The sequence below is a fragment of the Heloderma suspectum genome, chromosome 9, assembly GCF_057233095.1.
Source record: "Heloderma suspectum isolate Gila_16-S chromosome 9, 16-S_ref, whole genome shotgun sequence".
In the NCBI taxonomy this organism is placed as follows: Eukaryota; Metazoa; Chordata; class Lepidosauria; order Squamata; family Helodermatidae; genus Heloderma; species Heloderma suspectum.
Window position 1 is genome coordinate 472,666 of NC_139466.1, and position 25,375 is coordinate 498,040.

Genomic DNA, 25,375 nt, shown 5'->3' on the forward strand with positions numbered 1-25,375 from the left:
TACCCTCACCTCAGACAAGGAGCAAGTTCGCTCCTGACACCTTACAGCACTGGATTTCTTCACATGGCTTGACCTTTGAAGCCCCAGTTGCTGCTTTGGCTAATGATGGTGACAGGGTCACCTTTTACATAGGACAGTAAAAACAAAAAGGGACAGTGAAAAGCTGCCAAAAGATCTCTCCAAACTTGGTGAATGGCCAACAGAATGGCAGATGGGGCTTCCCCAAACTTTGTTTCTCCAAATCATTGATCTGTTTCTTCAGTATATTTACTTGGGAACTCAGTATGGCTTACTTCTGATTAGGCACGCATAGGACTGCACTGTTAATTTCTGATTCCCCCCACGCACACACGCACACTTTTTTTTTTTTTAGGAAAGATGTGTGTGTGTGTGTGTGTGTGTGTGTGATGTGTGTGTATGTATATGTATGTAAACACACACACACACACACACACACAAAATATTTTCCCTTGTAATTCAGGTTTAAAAATAGGGTGGCATAGAATGGAGTATCCAGCTCTTTAACCCCTTTTCTTCCACCTGCTAAAAATATGTGTGTGCCACATATCACAGACATATCCCCACTGGTTCCAGCAGCTCTACTTCTACTGTTGTAGCAGCAGAAGTATTGCCCTGGCATTGGGATCATGGGAGCCCTTTAAAGGTGAATTCTTTCAGGCAGAGGAAAACAGGAGACTGTCAGAAGTGGCCATCTGTGGGATGGAGATAATCCTGGTGTCTTTAAGCAAGGAGACAATATGAGTTCTGAAAGAAACAAGTGCTACTCCATGTTGGGAATGGCCAGTTGGAATAGATGTCTCCCCGGCAGAAGTGAGGGATGTCCGTTGCTGGGAAATCCTGCCATTTGGGGGCTTGCTAGACTTTCCCAGTGTGCCCAACTCGGCTTGATTTTGCAAGCCAAGCTGTGTGGTTTTCCCAAGTTCTGAGGACTTTTAATGTACTTGGGGGGAGGGGGTCTTGGCCATAATTTGCACAAATAGAAATTTGCACAAACAGAAATTTGCACAAATTATGGCAGCAAGTTTGCGCATTTTTTACACATACACAAATAATTTATGGAAACTCTACCAGGTCGCCAACTCATTGCACACCAAGTCGACCCAGCTGGTGGAAGACAGAGCAGAGTCAGGGACTGAGCTGCCAAAAGCTCATCAAGCTCCATGCCCCAGCCAGAGCCCTCCTCCCTCTGCATGCAGAAGGTCCTAGGTTCAACCCTTACCATCTCTCAGTTGGACTTGGAAAGACCTCTGTCTGAAACCCTAGAAAGCCCCATGCCACTCAGTGTCAGCAGCTTCCTATCTACCTTTTGCATGCCCCCTCCCTCCCTCCCTCCCTCCCTCTCTCTGTCTCACACACACACACACACACACCAGCATTCTAGGAATAAAATGCTATTTTTTATTCTGTAAGCCACCCTGACAGACAGACAGACAGACCGACAGACAGAGATAGCAGGGGAACCTCCTACATGCTCCCTGAAAAACTGGCCTAAGGAGCTTGATCCCCACAGCCTAAACAATCCCAGAGATGAGCCAGACCCAATCAGGGAAATCAATAGAGAGAGGTGGCCAGGAATCCCATCGAGGGAGGAGCAGGCCCGCTGCAGCCTCCGACACCTGATGCACTTGACTGAGGCCAAAGCAGCCTTTCTGTGTGTGTGTGCGGGGGGCATGTAAGCCATGCCAGTTGAGTCATGAGTAGGGGGAAGAGGATTGAAAGAGGCCTCAGAGGCACACAAGTAGCAGGAGAGTCCACAGAACGGCCAGGTTCAATCCCTGGAAGCATCTCTAGTTTATAAAAGGGTCGGGTAGCAGCAGGGGATGGGAAGAGCCCCGCTGCACCTGGAGAGCAGCATTCTGGGCCAGATGACCAAATGAACTGGCCTGCTGGAAGGCAGCTCACTATATTCCCCATCATCATGTTCCTACAAGGGCAAATGCCACTGCAGGCTCCCCACTGCAAGCTGTGTGTGTGGCACTGGAGAGGGTCTTTCGAGCTCTTTCACCCACAGGGGTACCTGTATGTCAGGGGGGTTGCATCGCTTTCAGCCCAAGAGCTGAATTTCTTTCGGAGACGCTCTCAGGGCCATGTTCCAGTGGTGGGTGGGGCTGAAGGCAAAAGGGGCGGGGCCAGAAGTGCCAGCAGACTTGAGCTGAAAGCTCTCATTGCTTGTTACTACGCTCAAGAGAGGCATGCCAGGAGAGGCTAAGCCCAGGAGAGGCATGCCATCCTTTTTGAAGGGGGGGAGGCTGCACGAAACCTGGGAAGCCACCAAATAACTGGTGATCAAATGAAAGGGGTGGGGCCAGGTGAAGGGGTGTGGCCTTCTGAGGAACCCCAGAGGGCCCAACTGGGGCCCAGGCAGGCCATATTTGTCCTGTGGGCGGGAACTTCTCCATTCCTGTGTTCTGTTTAGTCCTATGGGGTAAATAGTCGCGGGGGGGGGGATTTCTATTTTTAAAAAATAGCAAGGAGGGAAAGGGTGACTCCCGCCCCTGTTCCCACAACTCTGGTCAGAATCTCGAGCTTCTGGCACTGCATGTTCCATTCAAAGATCTGATTACAGATCTTGTCTTGGCTATGGTCTAGCCACCTTTTTCAACCAGGTCCAAACACAAACTCTCTCTCTCTCTCTCTCTCTCTCTCTCTCTCCCCAAATGCAATATTCCAAACATTCTTCCATCTTGCCAGCTCTGATCTAGGCCAGTGGAGAGAGACCCAAATTCCAGAGGCTTGGAATGGCCACTAGCCTTCAAAGGCCATTAATTAGGAGACAATAAGCCACCATACAACTGTGTTAAGCAACTACAAAAACCTTGTTTTTCTGGTCCCTAATTTACTGCTTCAAAGCAAGTTCTAGGCTGGCCCTTTGGAGTTTGGGGGCTTGTGATGCCCTTTATAATAAACTCACAACCCAGAACTTCAGCTCAACATCTAGCATACTAGAAGCTTCTTCCACCAGACAATAAACTCTTAGGTACCTGTTCCAGTAGCTGCAAACTCAAAACACTCCCTTTCTCTCACTGGCCACATTTAAGGCTGAAAAACTGTTTCTTTTCACCCCCTTCCCAACAACTGGAGTTTGACATAAATTCCAGGGTGGGAGGGGGTGCAAGCTTCTGCCTCATAACCACATTTCCAGGCAGTCACCATCAGGTAGGTGTCAGCATCTGCAGCAGCTTCCTCAGCTTCATGTGATCTGAACAGAAGTGAAGCCTGCAATGATTAGGAAGGATCCCACCTCACACACACCACCATTTGTAGTATAAACAGCAAATGGAAAGATCACATGGGAGATGGAGAGCCCTCCCCAGCTTTGGACGGATATCCAGGCTGAGCCAAGGTGATCATACATTCTCAAACACCCACATCCAAGAGGATTAATTTTAGTCCCTTGGTGATCTAACATGTCATAGCAGAAAATCCCAACACCAAATTGAATGGAGCCCCTGGCCTTCTGCTCCCACCTCCAGCATGGCTCCTCTTGCGAACACCACCGTACAAGCAGGAGATATGCTGGGTTTGGGCAAGCTTGCCAAGAGGTCACCTGGGGCTGTGCTGAATCCTGATGGCTGATTCAGGCCCCACACAAGTGCTGGCTGTGGTATCACAGCAGGTTTATCAGCTGGGTTCTACACCACTCCTTCCAGTAGGGTTTCATCTGGGCCAAAGGAAGCGAGGAATGGCTGGGTGTCTGGGCTGTACTTAAGGGGACAGTGCACTGCTCATTGGCCATGTCTGGATGCAACACAAGACCCCATGTCAATTCAAGACAGTTCTTTCTGTCACGGTCCAGGGCCTCCCTCCATTGTAGCATTTGCCTCCACCTAGAGGAAAGATAGATTGTTTGAAAGATTCCCATAGGAGAAAGCCCACAGAAAGCAACATGAGCAGTTTAAGCATTATGTTTTATATACTTCTCATATCTGGGTTAAGAAAATTTTCCTGTGAGCATCTCTATGAGCATGCGTGATGCACCTCACCTGTCTCTTTAGGCTGTTGGACCTCCATTGGGGTTTGCAAGTGAAGTTGATTAGGAGAAGTCAGTCCTTCCCCTTTCAAGTCTAATCATGGTGTGCTAGACCAGCAGCATGATTTGGAGTTACCAGTGCACAAAATCTAGACACAGGTAACCATTTCATGACTTTTTTTTAGTACTTACCATGTTGACTTCTGAAATCTGATCAATGCTTGAAATATGGATGCTCATTCCCACCGTAACAGGGTTACCTGAAACATAAGGAGTCAGTGATGAGAAGCACTTTTTGAATCTAGTTTTCCAACTGGGTGTGAATCTTAGTTGATAGGGACCTAGCTCAAATTTAGCCAGTTTGCTAACCAAAATATCATGGGGGACTTTATCAAGTGCTTTGCTAAAATCAAGATAAATTACATACACAGCATTCCTACAATCCACTAAGCTAGAAGCCCACTCAGAAAGAGAAAGAAGATATAGGGATGTACGAAAGTTCCACCACGGATCTCGGGGAGGCTGAATGCCAGCGCATTCGGCCCCCCGAAAGCAGTGGCGGAACGGCCCCCCGCCCCCCCCCGGGACGGGACTTACCTTAGGCGGTTCTTCCTGGCGGCGGTGGCAGCTCCGGTGGCGGCTCTGGCGGCAATTTGGCGGCGGAGGCGGCTGCGGCGGCCGGTCTTCCAACCGGCTGCCACTGCCACCATTTCCAGGTAAAAAAACCCAATAAACAAAAAAACGTGATAGGCTACGTAAAGATTTACATAGCCTATCACAGCTAGATTTAAAAAAAACACCGTGATAGGCTACGTAAATGTTTACGTAGCCTATCACGGCTGATTAAAAAAAACCAAAAACGCACGTACACAAATGGCGGCACCCATGGGCGCCGCCATTTGCGTTCCTTATTTTGGTACGTCTTAGTCTACGTAAACGTTTATGTAGACTAAGACGGCGAAAATAAGGGGAACACAAATAGCGTAGCGTCTACGCTATTTGTGTTCCCCTTATTTTTGCCGTCTTAGTCTACGTAAATGTTTACGTAGACTAAGACATGCCAAAATAAGGAACGAAAATGGCGGCGCCCATGGGCACCGCCATTTGCATACGCGCGTTGTTGTTGTTGTTGTTGTTTTAAATCAGCCGTGATAGGCTACGTAAACATTTACGTAGCCTATCACGGCTGACTGCAGGGACGCAAACGGTGGCGGCTATGGCCGCCGCCATTTGCATCCCTGCTAGCCAGCGGCCGGATGTCCTGCCTTGCGGAGCGGAGCCGGCCGGCCAGGATTCCGGGGGGGAGGAATGGAGCGCCTCCCCCCCCGGCCAGGATTTCGGGGGGAGGGACGGAACGCCTCCCCCCCAGCATCAGCATAATCCGCGGAAAGGTAAGTGACTTTCATGCATCCCTAGATTCATATGGCAGGATTTATTCTTGACAAATCCTTGCTGACTTCTGCTTATCACTGCATGGTCATTAAGATGCTTACAACTGAACTCCTTTATTGTGTGTTCTAGTATCTTCCTTGGTAACAAAGTCAGACTGACTGGTCTGCAGTTTCCCAAATCCACCTCCCCACCACCACTTTTAAAACCTGAGACATTTGCCCATCTCTGGTCTTGTGGCATCTCACCCATTCTCCAGGGAATGCTCCATGTTTGCAATGAATCCAAGTGAAATCCTAGAGAGGGTGTGTGTGTATGTGTGTGTGTGTGTGTGAGAGAGAACGAGTGACACAACATTCATACCTAGGAAGAGTTAGGTCAGGAATGATTGTTGTCCATCCATGGATGGATGGCATGAAGAATGCCCTGAGTGGGAACTGGCTAATGGCTCTCCTATTGGAATCTGTGATGACTAAAAATTCTGGTTACTTTGTCTAGCTTGGTAAAATATGCGGACCCAAGTTCATTTACAGCATAATCCTATGCATTATTATTCAGAAGTAAATCCTATTGAGTTCAATGGAACCTGGTCCCAGGTAAGTGGGCATAGGATTGCAGTCTTAGGGGGTTAACACAAAATACTTAATTTCATAACCAGTTCATGACTGGTTCAAGGGCCAGTGTGGTGTAGTGGTGAGAGTGTTGGGCTGGGAGATCCAAGTTCTAGTCCCCACTCAGCCATGGAAGCTCACTGGGTGACTTTGGGCCAGTCACAGACTCTCAGCCCAGCCTACCTCACAGGGTTGTTGTTGTGAGGATAAAATGGAGAGGAGGATAATGTAAGCTGCCTTGGGTTCCTTGCAAGAGGAAAAAGATGGGATATAAATGCAATAAATAAATAAATAAAATGATACCATCATAAAGTCATGGAAATATTTGTAACATCATCAACGTAAAAAACTGTTGACATTTCATATTTATCAAAGGAAACACAAGGAGGTATCTCCCTCCTTTTTTGAAATTTTAATGAAAAAATCACACTTTGAATGCAACATTTGTTTACAGTTCTGCCTTAGCACATATTGTCATAGCTGGGTTTTGCATAGTTTTTGAACCGGGAGATACTGTATAGAACTAACATTTAGCTGGGAAGAACCCTCTCCATGTTGAATTAAGACTATGCAGGGACCCCTCACTTACCCTGAACACAGAAAATGATACCACTCCCTCAGTTCTGAGCGGCAAGGAGGCAGGGTTCTCCCAGCACTCTTTAGTGACTCCCTAACACAAACACCCCCCCCCGAATGTGCCTCTCTCTACCACAGAATGCCAGCAGGGGCGGGGGGCAATGAAGATTGCTGCCTTGGTTGACCACTTATGAATCACAAAAGAGGAAATGCATCACCAAAAAAGAGGGCAAAAAAGGACCTCAACTTGCATAAAATTTGCATATGCTAATGCATAGGTGAGATGCAAATTTAGAAATAACGAGTATAATTTAAATAGAAATACAGTACATCTAGTGGGGAAGACGGTGACGAGGCTCCCTGTGTGTCTTGCTCCGTCTGCTGCCAGGTGCTGCTAAGGGTGGCTGGGCAACACCCGGGCCCTGCTGGGCTGCCCCTTCTGAGGGGTCTTTATCCTGAAACCGGACTTGGACTGGGCAGCCCTTCCAACAGAGGATGCCTCCAAAGCAGAGGACACCCCTCTGGCAGCCCATCTAATAGAGGACTGTCCTCTGTCAAAGAGGACACATGGCCACCCTAGGAGACAGTGGAGGCCTTCCAAAAGCAGGGAAACCTCTCTCCAGCCACCTCTTTTGAACCCCCAAACCTTTTGGGCTTTTGGGGGCCCCCTACTTCCAGCCAGAGACTCCCTGGTAGCCCTTCTAATATAGGATGGCTTCTGTAAAAGAGGACCTGTGGTCACCCTATTGCTACCACAGTCCTTAACAGCCACCAAACGATAAGAGGACCTGCTCTTTATAGCCAGTGACAAGGAAACCCAGGTGGAAGCACTCAGGAATATCCTGGAAAGCAGCCATGCTCCTCCCCACATCACTTCCAAGTACAAGTGTTTAGGATCTGGAATCATATACTTCGAAGGGCCATCTGATTTCCACAAGGAAGCAGGACTGTGCATTTGCATGTCATCATTTCTGACCAAAACAATGTATCCTTCCTGATGACAACAGGGCCTTACTGCCATTGAAATCATTGGCATGTTGACTTTTCGGCAAGGGTCAAGATTCACACTGAACTTAAGGGGTCATATGTTTTTAAAGGGGCACCTGGTGAACCTCACTAAGTCAAAGGCTGCAATCCACTCTGAGATGGTCTGCGTATCTGTAACCCAAACACAGCTAGGGTAACTTCTGTGGATGAGGGTTTGCTTATGACAAGCCCTGTGAAGTTTCAATGAATCTTTGTAGTAGATTCATAGTAGAGGAAGGAACTAGAGGATCGGCTATCCTTGACTTGATCCTAACCAACAGAGATGACTTAGTGGATAAAGTAGCAGTTACAGGAACTCTGGGGGAAAGCGGCCATGTTGCACTTGAGTTCTTGGTTCTAAGGGAAGCAAAAGCTGAGTGTAGTCAAACGCGTACCCTGGATTTTAGGAAAGCTGATTTTAATAAACTCAGAACAATGATCAGCAAGGTCCCATGGCAAGCGACGCTAACGAGAAAAGTAGTCCAAGATGGGTGGGAACTTTTAAAAAAGGAAATTCTCAAGGCACAATTACAAACAATTCCAACACGAAGAAAAGGTGGAAGACAACAGAAGAAGCCAATGTGGCTTCACAAAAAGCTTAGGGATGACCTGAAAACAAAAAAGGACACATATAGGAAGTGGAAAGAAGGCCAAGTAACAAAGGAAGAGTACAGGCAGGTAGCACAGAATTGCAGGGATGGTGTCAGGAAGGCTAAAGCTGAGAATGAGCTGAGGTTAGTGAGGGAGGCTAAAAGCGACAAAAAGGCTTTCTTCAGCTCAAGTTACAGGAAGCCAGATTCCAGCTGAACATCAGGAGAAACTTCCTGACTGTTAGAGCAATACGACAATGGAACCAATTACCCAGGGAGGTGGTGGGCTCTCCCACACTGGAGGCATTCAAGACGAGGCTGGACAGCCATCTGTCAGGGATGCTCTGACTTGGATTCCTGCACTGAGCAGGGGGTTGGACTCGATGGCCTTGTAGGCCCCTTCCAACCCTACTATTCTATGATTCTATGAATCCATTGCATCTCCTATTGTGTTTCTCCTCTTGAATATTTTGCTAGTTTATTTAAAGGACTGGAATTGTTACAAGAACAAGTGAATTTTGAGCAGGCAAGGAAGGTATTTGGGGAAATGGATGCCTGAGTCAATGCGATGGGGCTGAGGGAGGCTTCCACTGTCTCCTCTACCTCACCCCTGGCCTGCTCCATTAATTTGCTTGCATTAAAAGGGCCCAGTATTTGGAGATGACTTTTTGTTGGGTACAGCAGTTACAGCTTAGTGGCCTGCAGAGTGTCTTCCAGTCTCGCACATCTGTTCCTCCATACTTCCCCACATCCACTCAAATGGATTCATTTGACATTCCATAGACCACTCCCCCCCGTCCCGTTCTATCATCACAAGTATGAAGCCAAGCAGGCTCAAGCCATTTTCACTCTGCATCTCTGCAATGAAAGGGACCTGAGGGGCCAACTCCCCTGTTTTGAAGTGGAGGCAGCACCCTGTGTTCCTGAAGCATTGCTGTCCAATGCCTAGCCAATGTTTTCTCAGTAACCTCCAAGGAAGGAAGTCCCACCACCTCCCTGGGCCACTCATTGCTTTGCTGGATGGCTGCGATGTTTTATGCCAGCTGCCCTGCCATTTATTTTCTTATCTAATTCAAATATTTCTTATCCACCTTTTAGGATAAACTCTCACAAGGTGGCATACAACTAGATTTAAAACCATAAACATAATAAAAGAACAAAAGTAATGGGTAGTATCCAATATTAGTCCTACATAGAGTAGACAATGATAAAAAAAACCCATGATAAAATCAAAATTAACAGGAAGAAGCAGATAACCATATATACAACAGCCCACGTAGAGCCCTAATTCAATGAGAGGCCAAGGTAAATAGGTTAGACTGTACGGCTCACCAGTAGTTCTATGATGTTGGGTCCTGAAAGACATCAACTGGAACAGATTTCCACAAGCAGGGGGCCACCACCAAGAAGGCCCTGTCCCTTCTGCCCACCAGCCTCATTGCTCTTACATGAGGGCACTTAAGTCCAGCCTCTGATACTGATCTCAGGGTGTAGGCTGGTGGGGTGGTCCGTCAAAGAATCCAGACTCAGAACACTGAGGGCAGAGAAGGGGACTGAGGAAACTGACTAATAGGTCAATTTCAATTGCTCTCAGTTTCCCACTTTTCCCACTTTCAGTTCCTTATGTCCCATTTCTGCATCAGTTTGCTTAAAAAAAACAAAGTCTGCACAGAAATTCATATACATTTTTGTATGCATTTCTCTGAATATATGCATTTCTGTATGCACCTTTGCCTAATATAACCTTTGAGCTCAGCTCAGCCTGAAGCTAAAAAGGCCTTTCAAAATTAAAAAGTGAACTGCAATCCCCAATAGGCCTGTCCTCCTTTTGGAATTAGTTGGAGATCTCCCCCCCCCCCGGCAGATAGGGCAATTTGCAGATTTATAGGGAGCATCAAAATTGCAGGAAATCGTATAGTTCCAAAGCAAGAAAGAGGGCAAGAGCACCATCACCCTGTCAAATACCCAGGACCTACTGTCAATAAGAGTCCAAGGCTGTGCTGTGCCTTGGGAACTCAGACACTTTTTAGTCAGATGCATACTCCACCTCCTTTCTTCATTCAGTCAGGATCCTAGGCAGGCATTTCCCTACCCCATATGGCTAGCACCTGGACTCTTTCCTGGGTTAAAGAGCACACATTCCCCAAATGTTGTCTCCCTCTCTAACCTGTCATAGCCAAAGTGCCCTTGGCATGTCCTGAGCTGCCTCCAGCATACGCGAGGCCTAGTATGGCACTGTGGAAGTGCTAGGGACCTGCTGGGCCACAGCGCTCTCTGTTCTGCAGGGTCTTCCCTAGGCTGACCCTACTAGCTTATTACCCAGGATGGAAAGATGGGAGGAAGTTTCTCTGGTGATGGCAGGTCGGGTCCCTCGCAAGGACTGTTGGCTGCAGGTACGGGTGGAAAGGTGATGGAAAGTTGCCAAGCTTCCTTGCCAACTGCTTGGGGTTGCTGCAGGGTTATAGAATCATAGAATCATAGAATAGTAGGGCTGGAAGGGGCCTACAAGGCCATCGAGTCCAACCCCCTGCTCAATGCAGGAATCCAAGTCAGAAAATCCAAGTCAGGTTCCCTCCTAACCTTTGTCTCATTTCTGAAGTTCTGAACTTGTCAAATGTGGCTGGACCCATGTTGGTGCTTTTGATCAATAAAAGCACAAGAACAAAATTTTGGCCCAATTCACGCATGCACATGCATTGTCACAAGGAACTGCTTGAAAACAAAACTGGAAAGAAATGTGGCATTCCCCCAGACACACGCAGCACCAATTTCAGCACCTCCAATTAGGGATGTACGGATTGTGTACAATTTGTTCCACCTGTGTTTCATGGATTGTCAGGAGGCTTTCATTCCGTTGTCCACCCATGAAAAAAAAAATTTTTTTTTGTTTGTTTCCGAATTTGTGTAAGTTCACACATGCAAAATGTGCAAATTCCCCCCAAATGCACAAATTCCCCCCAAATGCTCATTTTCACACTTTAGCCTAAGGGGAAAATACACATTTTTGGCCTGGTTTTTGGGTGTGTGTGTGTGTATTTTTCTATGATGAAATTTGTGCATAATTCCCAAAGATTAGAAAAACAGCCCACAAGTCCATGGACTCCACCCAACGGGGAAAAGCCAGTCCACTGTGGAATCCACAGGTCAGATTCATAAAAATCCAAACTCATTTGCTTCCTTTGAGGATTCCTCTGACATACCTACATCCAATGCAGCCCCTCCTGGGGTGGGGGCACTGCAATGATGTCAGCGCAGATGCACGGGAAGAGCACATAGGAAAAGCTCACTGTTAGAAACTCCACCCATTCAGTCACGCTTCTGAGTAGCTACAAGGACACATGTGGGAACTGGGGGGTTGTTGTTTCCCTAAGCCTGAGCCTTCCATCAAGCCTTGCAGCATAGCACTAGAAGGCTCAGCTCCTGCCCATCGAGCAGTGCACCACTCTGCATGAGAAAGGGCTGCCCTTCCTGAGTTTTTCCAACACCTCCACCTTCTCTTTGACATTCCCAAGTCCCCAAGACTTGCTTACAGCCCCAGGAGCTGCCCAGTGTACTTAGACTTCATCAAGTCTTAGTCCCTACAGTTGATGCAGATACACGTGGGATCGAGACCCAAGTCTGTCGCGAAGACCCGTGGACTCGCCAGGTAGGTTGTCTCCTGGGAGGACAGATTAGAGACATGACTGAAGGGTTGCCTGCACTCATAATGCCCACTGACAGGCATCCCTTTCTTCTCATCCACGTGGGAACAAATGATACCGCCAAGCGGAGCTATGAAGAAATCACGTCAGACTTTGAAGCTTTGGGCAGGAAACTCCAGAATGTTGGGGCCCAGATAGTTTTCTCATCCATCCTTCCAGTAGTCAGAAGAGGGATAGAAAGGGAAAGAAAAGTACTCCGGGTGAATGACTGGCTATGAAGGTGGTGCCGATGCAAGAGATTTGGATTCTGGGACCACAGGCTATATTTCCTGGAAAATGGACAGTTGGCAAGGGATAGGTTGCGCCTCACAAAGGCTGGGAAGACTGTGTTTGGCCACAGCATGAAGGACTCTATCAGGACAGCTTTAAACTGAATCCTATGGGGAAGGGAGAGGTAGAGTTGGGGGTAACAATGGACAAAGGCTCATGCACCGCAACAGAGAGAATAGCTCTAATAGCACCCAATAATAGTCTTCACAAACATGTAGGAAGAAAGCCAGACTATGAAGCACATGGTCTTCGATGTCTATATACTAATGCCCAGAGTATGGGAAACAAACAGAACGAACTTGAACTCTTAATACAGGAGGGAAATTATGACTTGATAGGTGTAACTGAGACTTGGTGGGATGACTCTCATGACTGGAATACAGCAATGGAAGGATATAACTTGTTCAAAAAGAACAGGAGGAACAGAAAGGGAGGTGGGGTTGCACTGTATGTGAAGAATATATATCTCTGCACAGAAACACAGGAGGAGGAGCTTGGTAGCCCCATCGAGAGCATCTGGATCAAAATAAAGGGAGGAAAGAATAAAAGGAACCTGGTGGTCGGAGTCTACTACTGGCCACCCAATCAAGGAGAAGACGAGGATGAAACTTTTGAAAAGCGAATAGCCAAAGTTTTAAGGAAGCATGATGTAGTAGTAATGGGGGACTTCAATTTCCCCGATATTGTTGGGAGACAAATTCTGCAAAACATGGCCCCTCCAGGAAAGTCCTGACTTGTGTGGCGGATAACTTCCTCCTACAGAAAGCAGAGGAAGGAACTAGAGGATTGGCTATCCTTGACTTGATCCGAACCAACAGAGATGACTTAGTGGGTAAAGTAGCAGTTACAGGAACGCTGCGGGAAAGTGACCACGTTGTACTTGAGTTCATGGTTCTAAAGGAAGCAAAAGCCGAGGGTAGCCAAACGCATACCCTGGATTTTAGGAAAGCTGATTTTAATAAATTCAGAACAATGATCAGTAAGGTCCCATGGCAAGCGACTCCAACAAGAAAAGGAGTCCAAGATGGGTGGGAGTTTTTTAAAAAGGAAATTCTCAAGGCACAATTACAAACCATTACAACAAGAAGAAAAAGTGGAAGACAACAGAAGAGGCCAACATGGCTTCGCAAAAAGCTTAGAGATGATCGAAAACAAAGAAGGACACATAAAGGAAGTGGAAAGAAGGCCAAGTAAGAAAGGAAGAGTACAGGCAGGTAGCACAGAATTACAGGGATGGTGTCAGGAAGGCTAAAGCTGGGAATGAGCTGAGGTTAGCAAGGGAGGCTAAAAGCAACAAAAAGGCTTTCTTCAGCTACGTGCATAGTAAAAGGCAGAGGAAAGAAATGGTTGTTCAGCTATTAAATAAGGATGGCAATATGATGGTAGATGATAAAGAAAAGGCAGAAGTGCTCAATTCCTAGTTTGGCTCAGTCTTCTCCCAAAAGAGGATCTAAGGCAAAGTACAGGCTGAAGGGGCAGGACTACAACTTGAGATCAATAGGCATATGGGCAAGGAACACATAATTACTTTGAATGAGTTCAAATCTCCAGGGCCAGATGAACTGCATCCTAGAGTAATAAAGGAACTAACAGAAGAACTCTCAGAACCGCTGTCTATTCCCTTTGAGAAATCATGGAGGACGGGGGAAGTGCCAGATGACTGGAGGAGGGCTAATGTTGTCCCTATCTTCAAATAGGGTAAAAAGGAGGAACCTGGGAACTACAGACCAGTCAGTCTGACATCAATCCCTGGGAAAATTCTGGAGCAGATCATAAAGGAATCCATCTGGAAGCACCTTGACAACAATGCAGTGATTACTCGAAGCCAACATGGATTTGTGAAGAACAAATCCTGCCAGACGAACCTGATCTCATTTTTTGATCAGCTCACCGCCCTTGTGGACACTGGGAATGCTGTGGAGATAATATACCTCGACTTCAGCAAAGCTTTCGACAAAGTGCCCCATGATATCCTGATGAGCAAACTAGCTCAAAGTGGGCTAGTTGAAGCAACGATCCGGTGGATCCACAGTTGGCTACAGAATCGGACTCAAAGAGTGCTTATCAATGGGACCTTCTCCAACTGGGGAGAGGTAACGAGTGGGGTACCGCAGGGCTCAGTCCTGGGCCCAGTGCTCTTCAACATTTGTATGAATGACTTGGAGGAGGAGGTGCAGGGAATGCTGATCAAATCTGCAGATGACACAAAATTGGGCAGGATAGATAATACCTTGTAAGACAGAAACAAAATTCAAAGTGATCTTGATAGACTGGAGCGCTGGGCAGAAAACAACAGAATGACATTGAATAGGGAGAAATGCCAAGTTCTGCACTTAGGAAAAAGAAACCAAATGAACAGCTACAGGATGGGGGATACGTGGCTCAACAACACTACAAGCGAGAAAGATCTTGGAATGGTTGTTGATCACAAGCTGAATATGAGCCAACCATGTGATGTGGCTGCAAAAAAGGCCAATGCTCTTTTGGGCTGCATTAATAGAAGCATCGCTTCCAAATCCCGGGAAGTACTAGTTCCCCTCTACTCAGCACTGGTTAGGCCTCATCTGGAGTACTGTGTCCAGTTCTGGGCACCACACTTGAAGAAGGATGCAGACAAACTGGAGAGGGTTCAGAGGAGGGCAACAAAGATGATCAGGGGACTGGAAACAAAGCCCTATGAAGAGAGACTGAAAGAACTGGGCATGTTTAGCCTTGAGAAGAGAAGACTGAGGGGAGATAGGATAGCGCTCTTCAAGTACATGACAGGTTGTCCCAGAGAGGAAGGCCAGGATCTCTTCTCGATCATCCCAGAGTGCAGGACACGGAATAATGGGCTCAAGTTACAGGAAGCCAGATTCCGGCTGAACATCAGGAAAAACTTCCTGACTGTTAGAGCAATACGACAATGGAACCGATTCCCTTGGGAGGTGGTGGGCTCTCCCACAATGGAGGCATTCAAGACGAGGCTGGACAGCCATCTGTCAGGGATGCTCTGACTTGGATTTCTGCATGGAGCAGTGGGTTGGACTCGATGGTCTTGTAAGCCCCTTCCAACCCTACTATTCTATGAGTCTATGATTCTACACATGGGGAAAGAGAAGGCGGAAAGGAACCACAAAAGCTGGCAGAGCTCTAAACTGACTGCCCAACATGTGGTTCCCTTAACAATGAGTGTCCTGTTCATATGCCCATGGCAGGTTTGATTCTGTAACTATTTCTTGCTCCATAAAAAAATAAAAAATGCCGCTTGACCTCAAAGGCATGCAGAGAAAGTCTGAAATACTAAGCTGCTTTGTAAGCCTTTTGCCAGGCATGGAGTCTACAGAGTTGGGATAGTGTAGAGGTTCAGAGATGGCTACTAATTAGGACATCCCTAGTTTAAATCTCACCTGTGCCATGAACTCATAAAATAACACGTTCATTCATTACATTTTTATACTGCCCATTAGCCAAAGCAGTCTGGGTGGTTTACAAATATTAAAACTAGTGCTGTGCCTAACATTTCTTCCACATTTTTTTTTCAACCATTCTCATTCAATTTGATAGAAAAGAAATTGCTTTCGAAAAGAAATTCAAAGGAGGAGAAATTTTGGAGAAATTCTCATGGGTTGGGTGTGGGGTTCTTGTGCTTACCTTACTTATGAGGTGGCTGCTGAGTGCGCATAAGTGTCCTGTCTGTCATTGTACAATAATCTCTGTGGCAGCCTGTTGCCTCCTCGGCTTCCTGCACTTCAGTTAATGCTATCATGAGGAAGACATCATAAGGCAATTCCTCCCATGGGGCTTTTTCAGTTCAGGAAGTGCAAGTGGCCTGGGAGGCTGCAGAGCAATGGAAAGCTGTTCACTAGAGAGAGAAAACACACACAGCTCCCTCGGCCACCTCACAGTGATTAGGTAAGCTCAAAAAGACCACCAAAAGAAATTCAAAATTCTGCCTTAGAAAAGTGGAAGCCTCAACACAGTTGATGCTGTTGCCACTTGCAGGAGCAGTGCAATAAACCAAAAACCCTTAGGGAAAAAGAAAGAACCTGTGCTACAACCCCTGCCAATAGTGAGCCCTATCTGTGAGAAACTGTTAGAGAATTTCTCCTCCCCTAGGAGAAATTTGGTGAAATTGTCTCCCCAATTTCTCTTCCCACAAATAGGCTGGAGAATTTTGAGAGGCGATTTGTGCACAGCTCTAATTAAAACCGTAAAAATACAATACCATAATGTAATATACAATAATTTTGCACAATCAACAACAAAAATCTCAGGACCCATTAAACATCTTATCATATGCTGCCTAAGAGTAGAGATGAGTCTTAACCTAGCACTGGAAAGCTGACAATGTTGATACCAGGAGGATCTCACTGAGGAGAGTATTCCATAATCAGGGGGCCACCACCAAAAAGGCCCTCTCCCTTGTTACCATCCTCCAAATTTCCCTTGGAGGAGGATCTCAGATAAAGGTCATAGTGTATGGGTATCCTCTCATTTCAGGAGAGGTGATCCACCAGGTTTGGTGGTCCTGAGCCATGCAAGGCGTTATACATTAAAACCAGCACCTTGAATCAGGCTTGGAAACATACGGGCAGTCAGTGCAGGCAGGCCAGGATTGGTGTTACATGCTCAGACCTTCTGGTCATTGCTATCAGTCTGGCTGCCACATTTCACCAGCAAAACAAAATAACAAATGTTCCAGTCCCAACACCATGTCAGTCAAAGGCCACAATGCCAGATTAATTGACATCACAATCAGCACTGGGTTTCCCCCCCTAATTCTTCCTTGTTTCTGACTCTTTTTGGATTCCCCTTTTTTGCAATTAGCAGGTTCCAGCATCTCTCAGAAAAAAGAGCCAGCTGCTGCTGAATGAATATTTCATCCTGTATTCATAGCACTTGAGAAAAATAACACAAGCAAGAGCTCCATGTACATGAGTTGCTCAGCTTGAGGAGACATGGATGGATGAAGGATGGATGGACGACTGGCCAACATACTGCCAGGCTAAGTGACATGGCAGCCGTAACATGGGGGAGCTGCTTGGAGGATGGGAAGGGCTTGAGTCGTGCACTGAGGACAGCACAGCTGAGATGTGTTGCAAAGCAGCAGCAGCAGAGTTGCGGCCACTGCAGAAATGCCAGCCACAGACAATGGCTGCTTCTCCCCCCCCCCCCCGCCCCATGTTTCCTAGCACTGAGTGGACAACGGAGGATGAATCTGACCTGGCATCACTCATCTCACTGTCTGATGACATGTCAGGGCCAAGCAGGAGCAATGGAGAGTGAAAGAAGGGTTGTGAGAAAAGAGTCAGGCTGGGGAGGTGTTGGGAAAGCCATGCTGAGCTTTCCCAGCCAGAGGGAGGGAAGGAGAGGCGTGGAGGGAGACAGAAAAGGGCTGGGAGAGCTGCAAAAGGCGCCTCAACTACTGCGGGCAGAAGCAGGACAAGCAGTGTTGGAATGGCCCCCGGCCCCTGGCCAAGAGTAGAGAAAAATGGGATCCGCATACCTCCAAAGTCGGGCCGGAGGCGGACATCGTACCCTCTCAGCAGTTTGTCCACAATCTCTTTGACCACCGAAATATTCCCAGTGGAGGGGCTGGAAGACAGAAAAGCACCATGTCCTGGTCACCACCATGGCCTCACACCCATAGCCATGGCACACGCCGCAGTGCCCCACAGCCACCCACAATGGCTGGCCCCTGGAAGCTCAGCACGACACGAATCCTGGCGCAGGTTGGACAGCCGGCAGAGCTCCTGCTGTCCTGGAGCCGACCAGCGGGGTGGTGGCGTCATGGGTAGGCCTGCGGCCTGTTGCAGTGAGCAAAGGAGGTTGCTTGGGGGTGTTGTGAGACCAGTGAGGGGAGCAGCCACGAGGTCTGGAGTAGCAACACCCACCCCCAGGCTTGCTCTCACAAGCACAGTCCTGCTGACCCTCCTGTGCCACACGCACAGGTTCTCCTAGAGCACCGATAAGGCTTTGCCCAGAGGCTGCTTTTGCATGCACTTCCGAGGCATGAACGGACCACCTCCCACTCCGCCTTTCCCTTGGGGACATGCATGAGCTACACAGGAGACGGGTTCAGGACTCATGGTGGGGTGGGGGGCTCTCTTGACCCATCAGGCACCATCCCAAGGAGGCCTCTAGTGTCACCTCAATAATAATCTGACAACCTGACCCATTTTCCTCATGCTGCTCATGGTCCCCAGCATATGTTCGCACACTCACTAGACACAGAACACTGTGTGTGTGTGCGCGCGCGCGCACGCACGTGCCTGCCTCCCCACATACGTTCTCATTACTGTTCCCACTCTTTTATGTGTACACATAAGAACATAGGAAGAGCCCTGATGCTGGATCGGACCCAGGGTCCACCTAGTCCAGCACTCTGTTCACACGGTGGCCAGCCAGCTGCCCACAGGAAACCCGCAAGCAGGACACGAGTGCAACGGCCCCCTCCCGCCCATGTTCCCCAGCCGCTGGTGGACATAGGCTTACTGCCTCCGATACTGGAGGTAGCATATAGCCATCAGGACTAGTTGCCACACCATCCTGTTAAAAGACTCTGCTACAATACACAACATTTGCCTGATCCATGACATACACAGCATCTGCACTTGGCTCACAAACCTTCTCATCCACCCATTCCATATCCCTCCCGCTTACACACAAAAGCTTTCCATGTTGCTTTTGCCTTTCTCACCGTGTTGCTTTTTCACATCTCTCTCTCCTTAGTCACCCCCCACCTCTGTTTTCTCAACATGGACACCATTTCTGGCTCTTCCCCTTCAAGGCACATATAAGGTTCTTGAGCCTTTGAAAATGGATGTTCTTTGCTCTGTAGAGCAAGTGCCCTTATACAGACTACAAGAAGCAAGACTCCATCTTTGCACCCGTGTGCGGGTAGATGAGTCTGCCTCTGCCCCTAAGCTAGCTGTTTTCCATAGAGAGGCTGGCTGGCAACAGTGTTTTCCATTGAAAGGTGTGTATCAGGTTGAGTGTGTGCGTGCGTGCATGTGCGCACGCACATCTATGAGAGAGAGTGAGAGAGACCTTCTACAAATGAAGGAAACAAAACACTGGTGGTGGTGGCGGAGAGGGAAATGAAGAAATGCCACCATCGTGTATGTTGCTGCTACATCCCACCCTCCAGGTCCAGCATCAAACTTTGCTCTGTGCAAAGAGGTTGCATCAGGATGCCAAGTCCTCAGACCAAGACACCTCTGCAGGCCCACAGGTGCCCCCGTCTTTGCCAGACACCTTCTGGAGGTGAAAAGCTGCAGCATAACACATCCACTCAGCCAGAGTTGGGTCCTGTATCCAGGTAAACACAATTCATTCTCCACCTCACATACCTGTATGTGATTCACACACATAGAATTAATAGTATAGAGTGGACAGGTAGGCTGAACCTCCAAATGCATGTTTCTGTGGGTGCAGAGCAGGCCTGGCCTGACCGTCCTGCATACGGCAATGACTGCCATGGGACAAGGGTTGGGGGTGAGACTCTTGGGGCCAGACTAGCACCAGCCCCTCCTCAGCCAGCTGAGATGTAGCCCTTATGAGCTCGGATGCCTGTTCCTTGGCCAAAGCTTTGCCTCAGCCAAGGAGCTCCTTCCTCTTGGGAGGAATCAACAGACATGTTTTTTGGCCAGGATCTGGCAACTGCAAAGCAGCCCACAGTCACAGAAGGAAGCAGAAGGAAGGAACCCAGCATCAGGCAGCACCAGTAGCAGCTGGTGACTGCTACTGCCGCTCGTACAGCACAAGTGTACACAGAGGCACATCCAGGGACATGAGTTAGGATTTGGGAGAAGAATAAGCACATGGATTGCTGAGGCATGTGTCTTCCATTAGAATACATCAGAGGGTGCCAACAGGTCCTTTTGGCATCAAGTCTGCTGGTTGACGTGTTGCTATGGGGCTGTTCTCTTTCCTTTCTTCCACTTGCACCCCATGCATGCTTGTGTGTGTGTGTGTGTGTGCAGATGTGTAGCAAGTAGATGTCTGTGCCTGCTTGCCTAGGGAAGAGCACTGTACAAGGGTTTCCCTGCATGAGTGTTCTGATCATGGTTTAGAGTATGCATCTTATTAGGTCTGTGTTTGTAGCAAGCTTCTGAATTACACATAACTCTTCTTTAGAGAGGAAGGCTTACTCTCCTGCCCTAAAACCACAGCTGGCAAGATTGGATACAGGTCTGAAAAGCACCTGCTGGTGGGGGAGGGGACCCATCTTCAAACGATAAAAAGTCGTTTTGCAGAGTTTGCCAGCATCTGAAATGATCATCCTGCCCTTTTCCGACGGCTCTGCTTTTTGCTCACAGGGCTCCAGCAAGGCCTGGAGGTGCAAGTGCCTTCATTCCTTTTACGGGAGGGAGGTCACAAATAGGGTCTGTTTGCGCAACGAACTCCACCTCACCCCTCATCCCCAGGCACACGTGCGTGCACACACACGCGTCCCCCGGGTCTAAATGCTCAGTTTCCAATCTTCCTGCTTGGGGGGGGGGGGTGAGACTACCTGTAGGGCAGGCGGGAGAACGTGGACCTGTGTATTTGAATCAAGCGCGGAGGAGGCAGATCACTCTGCTCCCGGGGCTTCTGCGGATTTCATCTCCCCGCGCACACACGCGCGCGGCGCAGGGGCGCAGGGCCGGGCGGGCAGGCCATGGCCTCGGCGACTGTCTGGATCGCGCGCAGGGAGGCCAGCGTGGGCGCCGCCAGCGGCTCGGCGCCGGCTGCGTGCGGGCGGGCCGCGGTCCCTCGAGGCGGCTCTCGGCGCCGCCGTCCCCTCGAGCGCGCCGTGGAGGAAGGAGGCCCGGGCGGGCGGCGGGGGCGCCTTTCTCCCGGGACAGGGGCGCCGAGGGGCGCCAGCCACGCCCCCTCCGCTGCCCCGGGCTGCCTCGGCCGGGCCAGCGGCGCCCACGGATCTGCCCGGCTGCCCCGGATCCGCGCCACGGCCTGTGCGCAGGCGGCGCTCGGCTCTTGCCTGGGCACACGGGGGTGCTGCGGCCGGCTGGCTGTGCGTCGGCGGGCTCCGGGGGAGCCTGTGCTGCCTCGCCTGCCTGCCTGCCTGCCGGTCCTGCGCCCCCTGCACCCCGGCCACCTCCCCCCCCTCCCACGGCAGATCCCGCGAGCGCCAAGCCCCCAGGCACCCAGCGAGTCCCCGCGCGAAAGCAGCAGCAGCAGCAGGGGGGGACGCGGCCAGCAGCAGCAGCCCCCTCTCGACCCCGGCCGCCCCGGGAAAGGCATCTCTTCTTACCTTTGAGCACAGCAGGCGAGACAAAGAGCTGCTAAAGCGGCGACGAATCCACTCAGTCTGTCTGCCTGAAATCTCCACATTTCCACCAACACCACCATGGAGGGAAGGAAGGTCTGTTGGGGAGGGGAGGAGAGGAGCCGGGAGGGGAGGGGAGGGGAGGGGAGGGGGAGAAGGAGCTGCGATCAGTCACCCTCCCAATAGGGAGAAGAAAGGAGGAGATGCACAATTTCCTGAGGGTCGGTCGGTGGTTTGCTTAAAAACATACAAATAAAATGAAAATAAAATGACATGAAGTGTTTAAAGGGGGTGCGGGGGAGACTCCCCAGGCGATCAGTGCCCGCTCCAGACTCCGCTTCTCCTGGCATCCAGCAGCATCCTCTCAGCGAGGCATCCTCTGGCAATGGAGAAGATCCCCGGGGAGCGAAGGAAATTAGCGCCCGCAGATGGACTGAGCAAAACGCAGAATCGGCTCTCTCAGGCGGCGGGAGGGGGGAGAAAAGGAGGGGGGGAGAAAAAGGGGAAAAAGAACGAAAAAGACCCCAATTTCTCCTGGCTCCCCACTGGGCTCCCTCCCCCTCCTGCTATTTCGCCATCCAGCCCTGCAGAGGTTGCCTCGCTCCGACGATCCACCTTCAGAGAGGAGGAGGAGAGTCGATGTGTGAGGAGGAGGAGCGGGGGGCGGCGGCGGCCAGCCGGAGGAAGCGTTAGCGAGCGAGGCGATGTGGGCGCTCGGCTCCCCCGCCCCTCGCCTGGGTCCCCCTTCCCTATTTTTAGAAAAGGGCTGCAGCAGCCGGCACTGCCTGCTCAGTAGGATCGCTGTGGCGCGGAATAGACAGGATAGGCTCGGGATGGATCTTGTGGGGGCTCTGATGGCCGGGGGAGAAAGGGGGAAGGGAGAATCCAGAAAGAGGGGGAGGAGCGCCCCCCCAGCGCAGACGGAAAGAAGCGCTTCTGAAGTCAACCCGGTTCTCCCCGATCTTCGTAGCAGCAGCAATAACAGCAACAGCGACAGACAAACGTCGGAAGAGGGAGGATGAGACGGCAGCGTCTGAGGGGCGGGGGGAACATTTCGCCCACCCGCCGACCCCAAATTGCTGGGTAGATCAACGGCATTCTGACGTCATGGCTGCGAGTGCTAACGCTGGCCGGGGGCCGAGGCCGGAGCGGGACGTGGGGGCAGCGCCGCCGCGCGCGGCTCGGAAGCGGAGCCCGTCCACGCCGCCGGCGTCGTGGCCGTGGCCGTGGCCGTGGCCGTGGCCTGGCGGCAGCAGCGGCCAGCGGCGTGTCTGGAAAGGCAAGCGACGGAGGGGGCGCGCGGGCCCGCCGGGCGGTTTCTCGCTCGGTTCCGGCCCGGGAGGGAGACCGCCTCGAGGCTGCAGCCACAGCGTTCCTCAGGCGGCGGGGAGAGGGAGCGCCCGGGAGGCGAGGCTGGCTCGCGGCGTCCTGGGGTGCCCGCGGAGGTGGCCCCGGCCCGGCCGCGACGCTTCCCCGCTGACTGGGCAGCAGCAGCAAGCGGGCGCGGGCGGCTCGAGCGGGCGCGGCGCAAACGAGGCTGTCGTCGGCGGCGGGTCTTCCTTGCCGACACCAGCTAACAGCTGGCCCACATGAGCAGAAGCCTCTCAGGCCCGTTCCCCCCAGAGAGCCAGTGGCTCAGCAGCTGAACTAGGCCAGGAGCCGCCGTGGGTGGCGGCGGACTTGGGCCAGAGCCAGGGCGACCCCTGGGCGCAGCGCCCCTCAGCCTGAGCCGAGGCCCCGGAGGGCAGGAGCGCGTTCCTCGCGCCCCGCAGGGCCGGTCCTGCCGCAGGAGGCAGCGTGAGGCAGATCTCTCAGGCCGCAGATGCTGAGGTGGGGCGCGAGTGCCAGGCGCTGGGCGACAGAGCTCTGTGGGCTGGGGAGCCTGCCCTCTGCCCCCGGAGCTGCCCTGCTGCCCTCGGGTCCCAGGGGCAGTGTGGAAAGAAAAGGCCACGGCCAGTCCAGCCCGCTTCCGCGGGGTGGGGTGGGGAGAGGGGGCTGGGCGGTTGGCACCGTCCTGCTCTTTGCCTTGGGCAGAAAAATGTCCCGGCCCTGGCTGGCAAGTCCAGGCAGGGAAGTGCCACTTCTTCCTGGCCTCCTCATCGGGCCCTGAGGGCCACGTCTTGAAAGTGAACAAGATGTAAGCTTGTTATCTCTCAAGTGGAGTCTGCTCTTAACCCACCACCCTTGAGTGTGTTTTGTCTACATCTGTGTCACTGACGGGGGCCTGATTTGGACTTCGTTTTGGTCGTATGAAGGATTAAACTTGGTACCTATGTGGTGAATGGCACTTAAAGGCTAATTAATTTTGGAGCTTAAGTAGTTAACGCAGTTTAGTTCTACGATAAGTTTAGAAATAGTGCCAAGTCCCGTCTTCAGAAATGAGACTAACACCCATCTTTAGAAATTAGGCTAAGTCCTGTCTTCGGAAATTATTCTAAGACCTAACTCTAGAAAACAACGATAAAATTGTCTGAGAGCCTAAGTGTTGAAGAAATCCATATTTAACCTTTATACACTTGTTCGGGTCATAGGTTGGGTCCTCAGTGGGTGGTGAGACAACCAGCTTCCAATCAGAAATGAGGTGCATGGGTGGCGGGACTACCCATCTCCCAATCAGGTGTCTACTTATCCCCAAACTACCTCACATTTTATGTCCATGTGTTTCCAGCATACTCATTAAAGGATTAATTTGTTACTGAAAATTCTCCAAAATCCCCCCATCTGGGTGTGTTATCTTGGCTGACAAGTGTATAAAGGTTTAGGTAGTAACGCGTTCTTTTCCTCTTCTTCATCTTCGTCTTCTTCACTTCGCTCTTCCATCTCTAATCTTCACTGGACCTCCAGACCAGGATTTGAGTAAATATGGATTTCTTCAACACTTGGGCTCTCGGATAATTTTTTGTGAACTGGGCAGAGAGCTTCAGCTATTGGGCAGTATAGAAATGAGAAATAAATGCATAAATAAAATAATTTTAACTTTGTTTTCTAGAGTAAGATCTTGGAATAATTTCCAAAGACAGGACTTAGCCTGGTGCATCTTCTTTGAACTCATGATCATCTTTGGCCCTCCCAGCCATTGCTGATGTCATCTTTATGATTTCTGAACCAATAGGCGTCAAGTAAGGATGTTTCTAGTACTGCTTATCTTAACAGGTGCACAGCGTGAGCTCCTTGGCACAGTCTTTTGCTCAGACTCAGCACCTGAGCGTGTGTCGAAACCAGTCTTCTTATTTCCTTATCAGGAGCTGCGAAGCCTTAGTCAAAAGATAGCTCACTGTGACCTTGGAACACAGCCATACTGTACAGAGCTATTTCTTTTAGTGGCAACTTTTAAATAACTGTCAGAGCCTTCAGTTCAGGAGTGTTAAATGTCATCACATTTTATTTATTTATTTATTCATTCATTCATTCATTCATTCAGTTTCTATACTGCCCAATAGCCAAAGCTCTCTGGGTGGTTCACAACAATTAAAACCATAAAATACAACACGATAAAATAAAATATATATGTTTAATTGTTTAAAACTACAGTATAAAATCAAAACCAAACTAAAACCTAGTGGGAGTGCAAAGGTTTAAAATACAGTAACAGATTTAAAACAATAGAAATTGAAAGACTGAAATGCCTGGGAAAATAAGAAAGTCTTCACCTGGCACTGAAAAGAGCACAATATAGGTGCTAGGTGAGCCTCCCTGGGAAGCTCGTTCCACAGCCTGGGTGCCATAACAGAAAAGACCCTCTTCTTGGTATCCACGCACCTTATTTCCTTTGGTGGGGGCTCGCTGGAGATGAACTTAGGGTCCAGGCAGGTATATATGGGAGGAGATTATCTTTCAGGTAACCTGGCCCCAAGCCATTTAGGATTTTAAATGTTAAAACCAGCACTTTGAAGCTGGCCTGAAAATGGACTGGTAGCCAGTGCAGCTGGAAAAGTACTGGCATAATAAGGTCACGTTGGCCAGTCCCC

At 49.8% G+C, this 25,375-nt stretch overlaps 1 protein-coding gene across 2 annotated transcripts in view; it reads right to left on the reverse strand.

Moving 5' to 3' along the window:
* Positions 1–21,490, reverse strand: part of LOC146338276 (gamma-aminobutyric acid receptor subunit beta-4) — a 99,651-nt gene extending 78,161 nt beyond the window's left edge. Inside the window, exons 1-3 of one of the 2 annotated variants that reach the window (XM_084813291.1) lie at positions 21,393–21,490; positions 17,643–17,731; positions 4,184–4,251 (exon numbers count right to left, since the gene is read on the reverse strand). In XM_084813291.1, coding sequence (XP_084669417.1) covers positions 4,184–4,251; positions 17,643–17,731; positions 21,393–21,490 — 255 coding nt within the window. The remainder of the gene's footprint in view (positions 1–4,183; positions 4,252–17,642; positions 17,732–21,392) is intronic. The other variant, XM_084813292.1, reaches the window with a different exon arrangement.
* Positions 21,491–25,375: the final 3,885 nt, after the last annotated feature.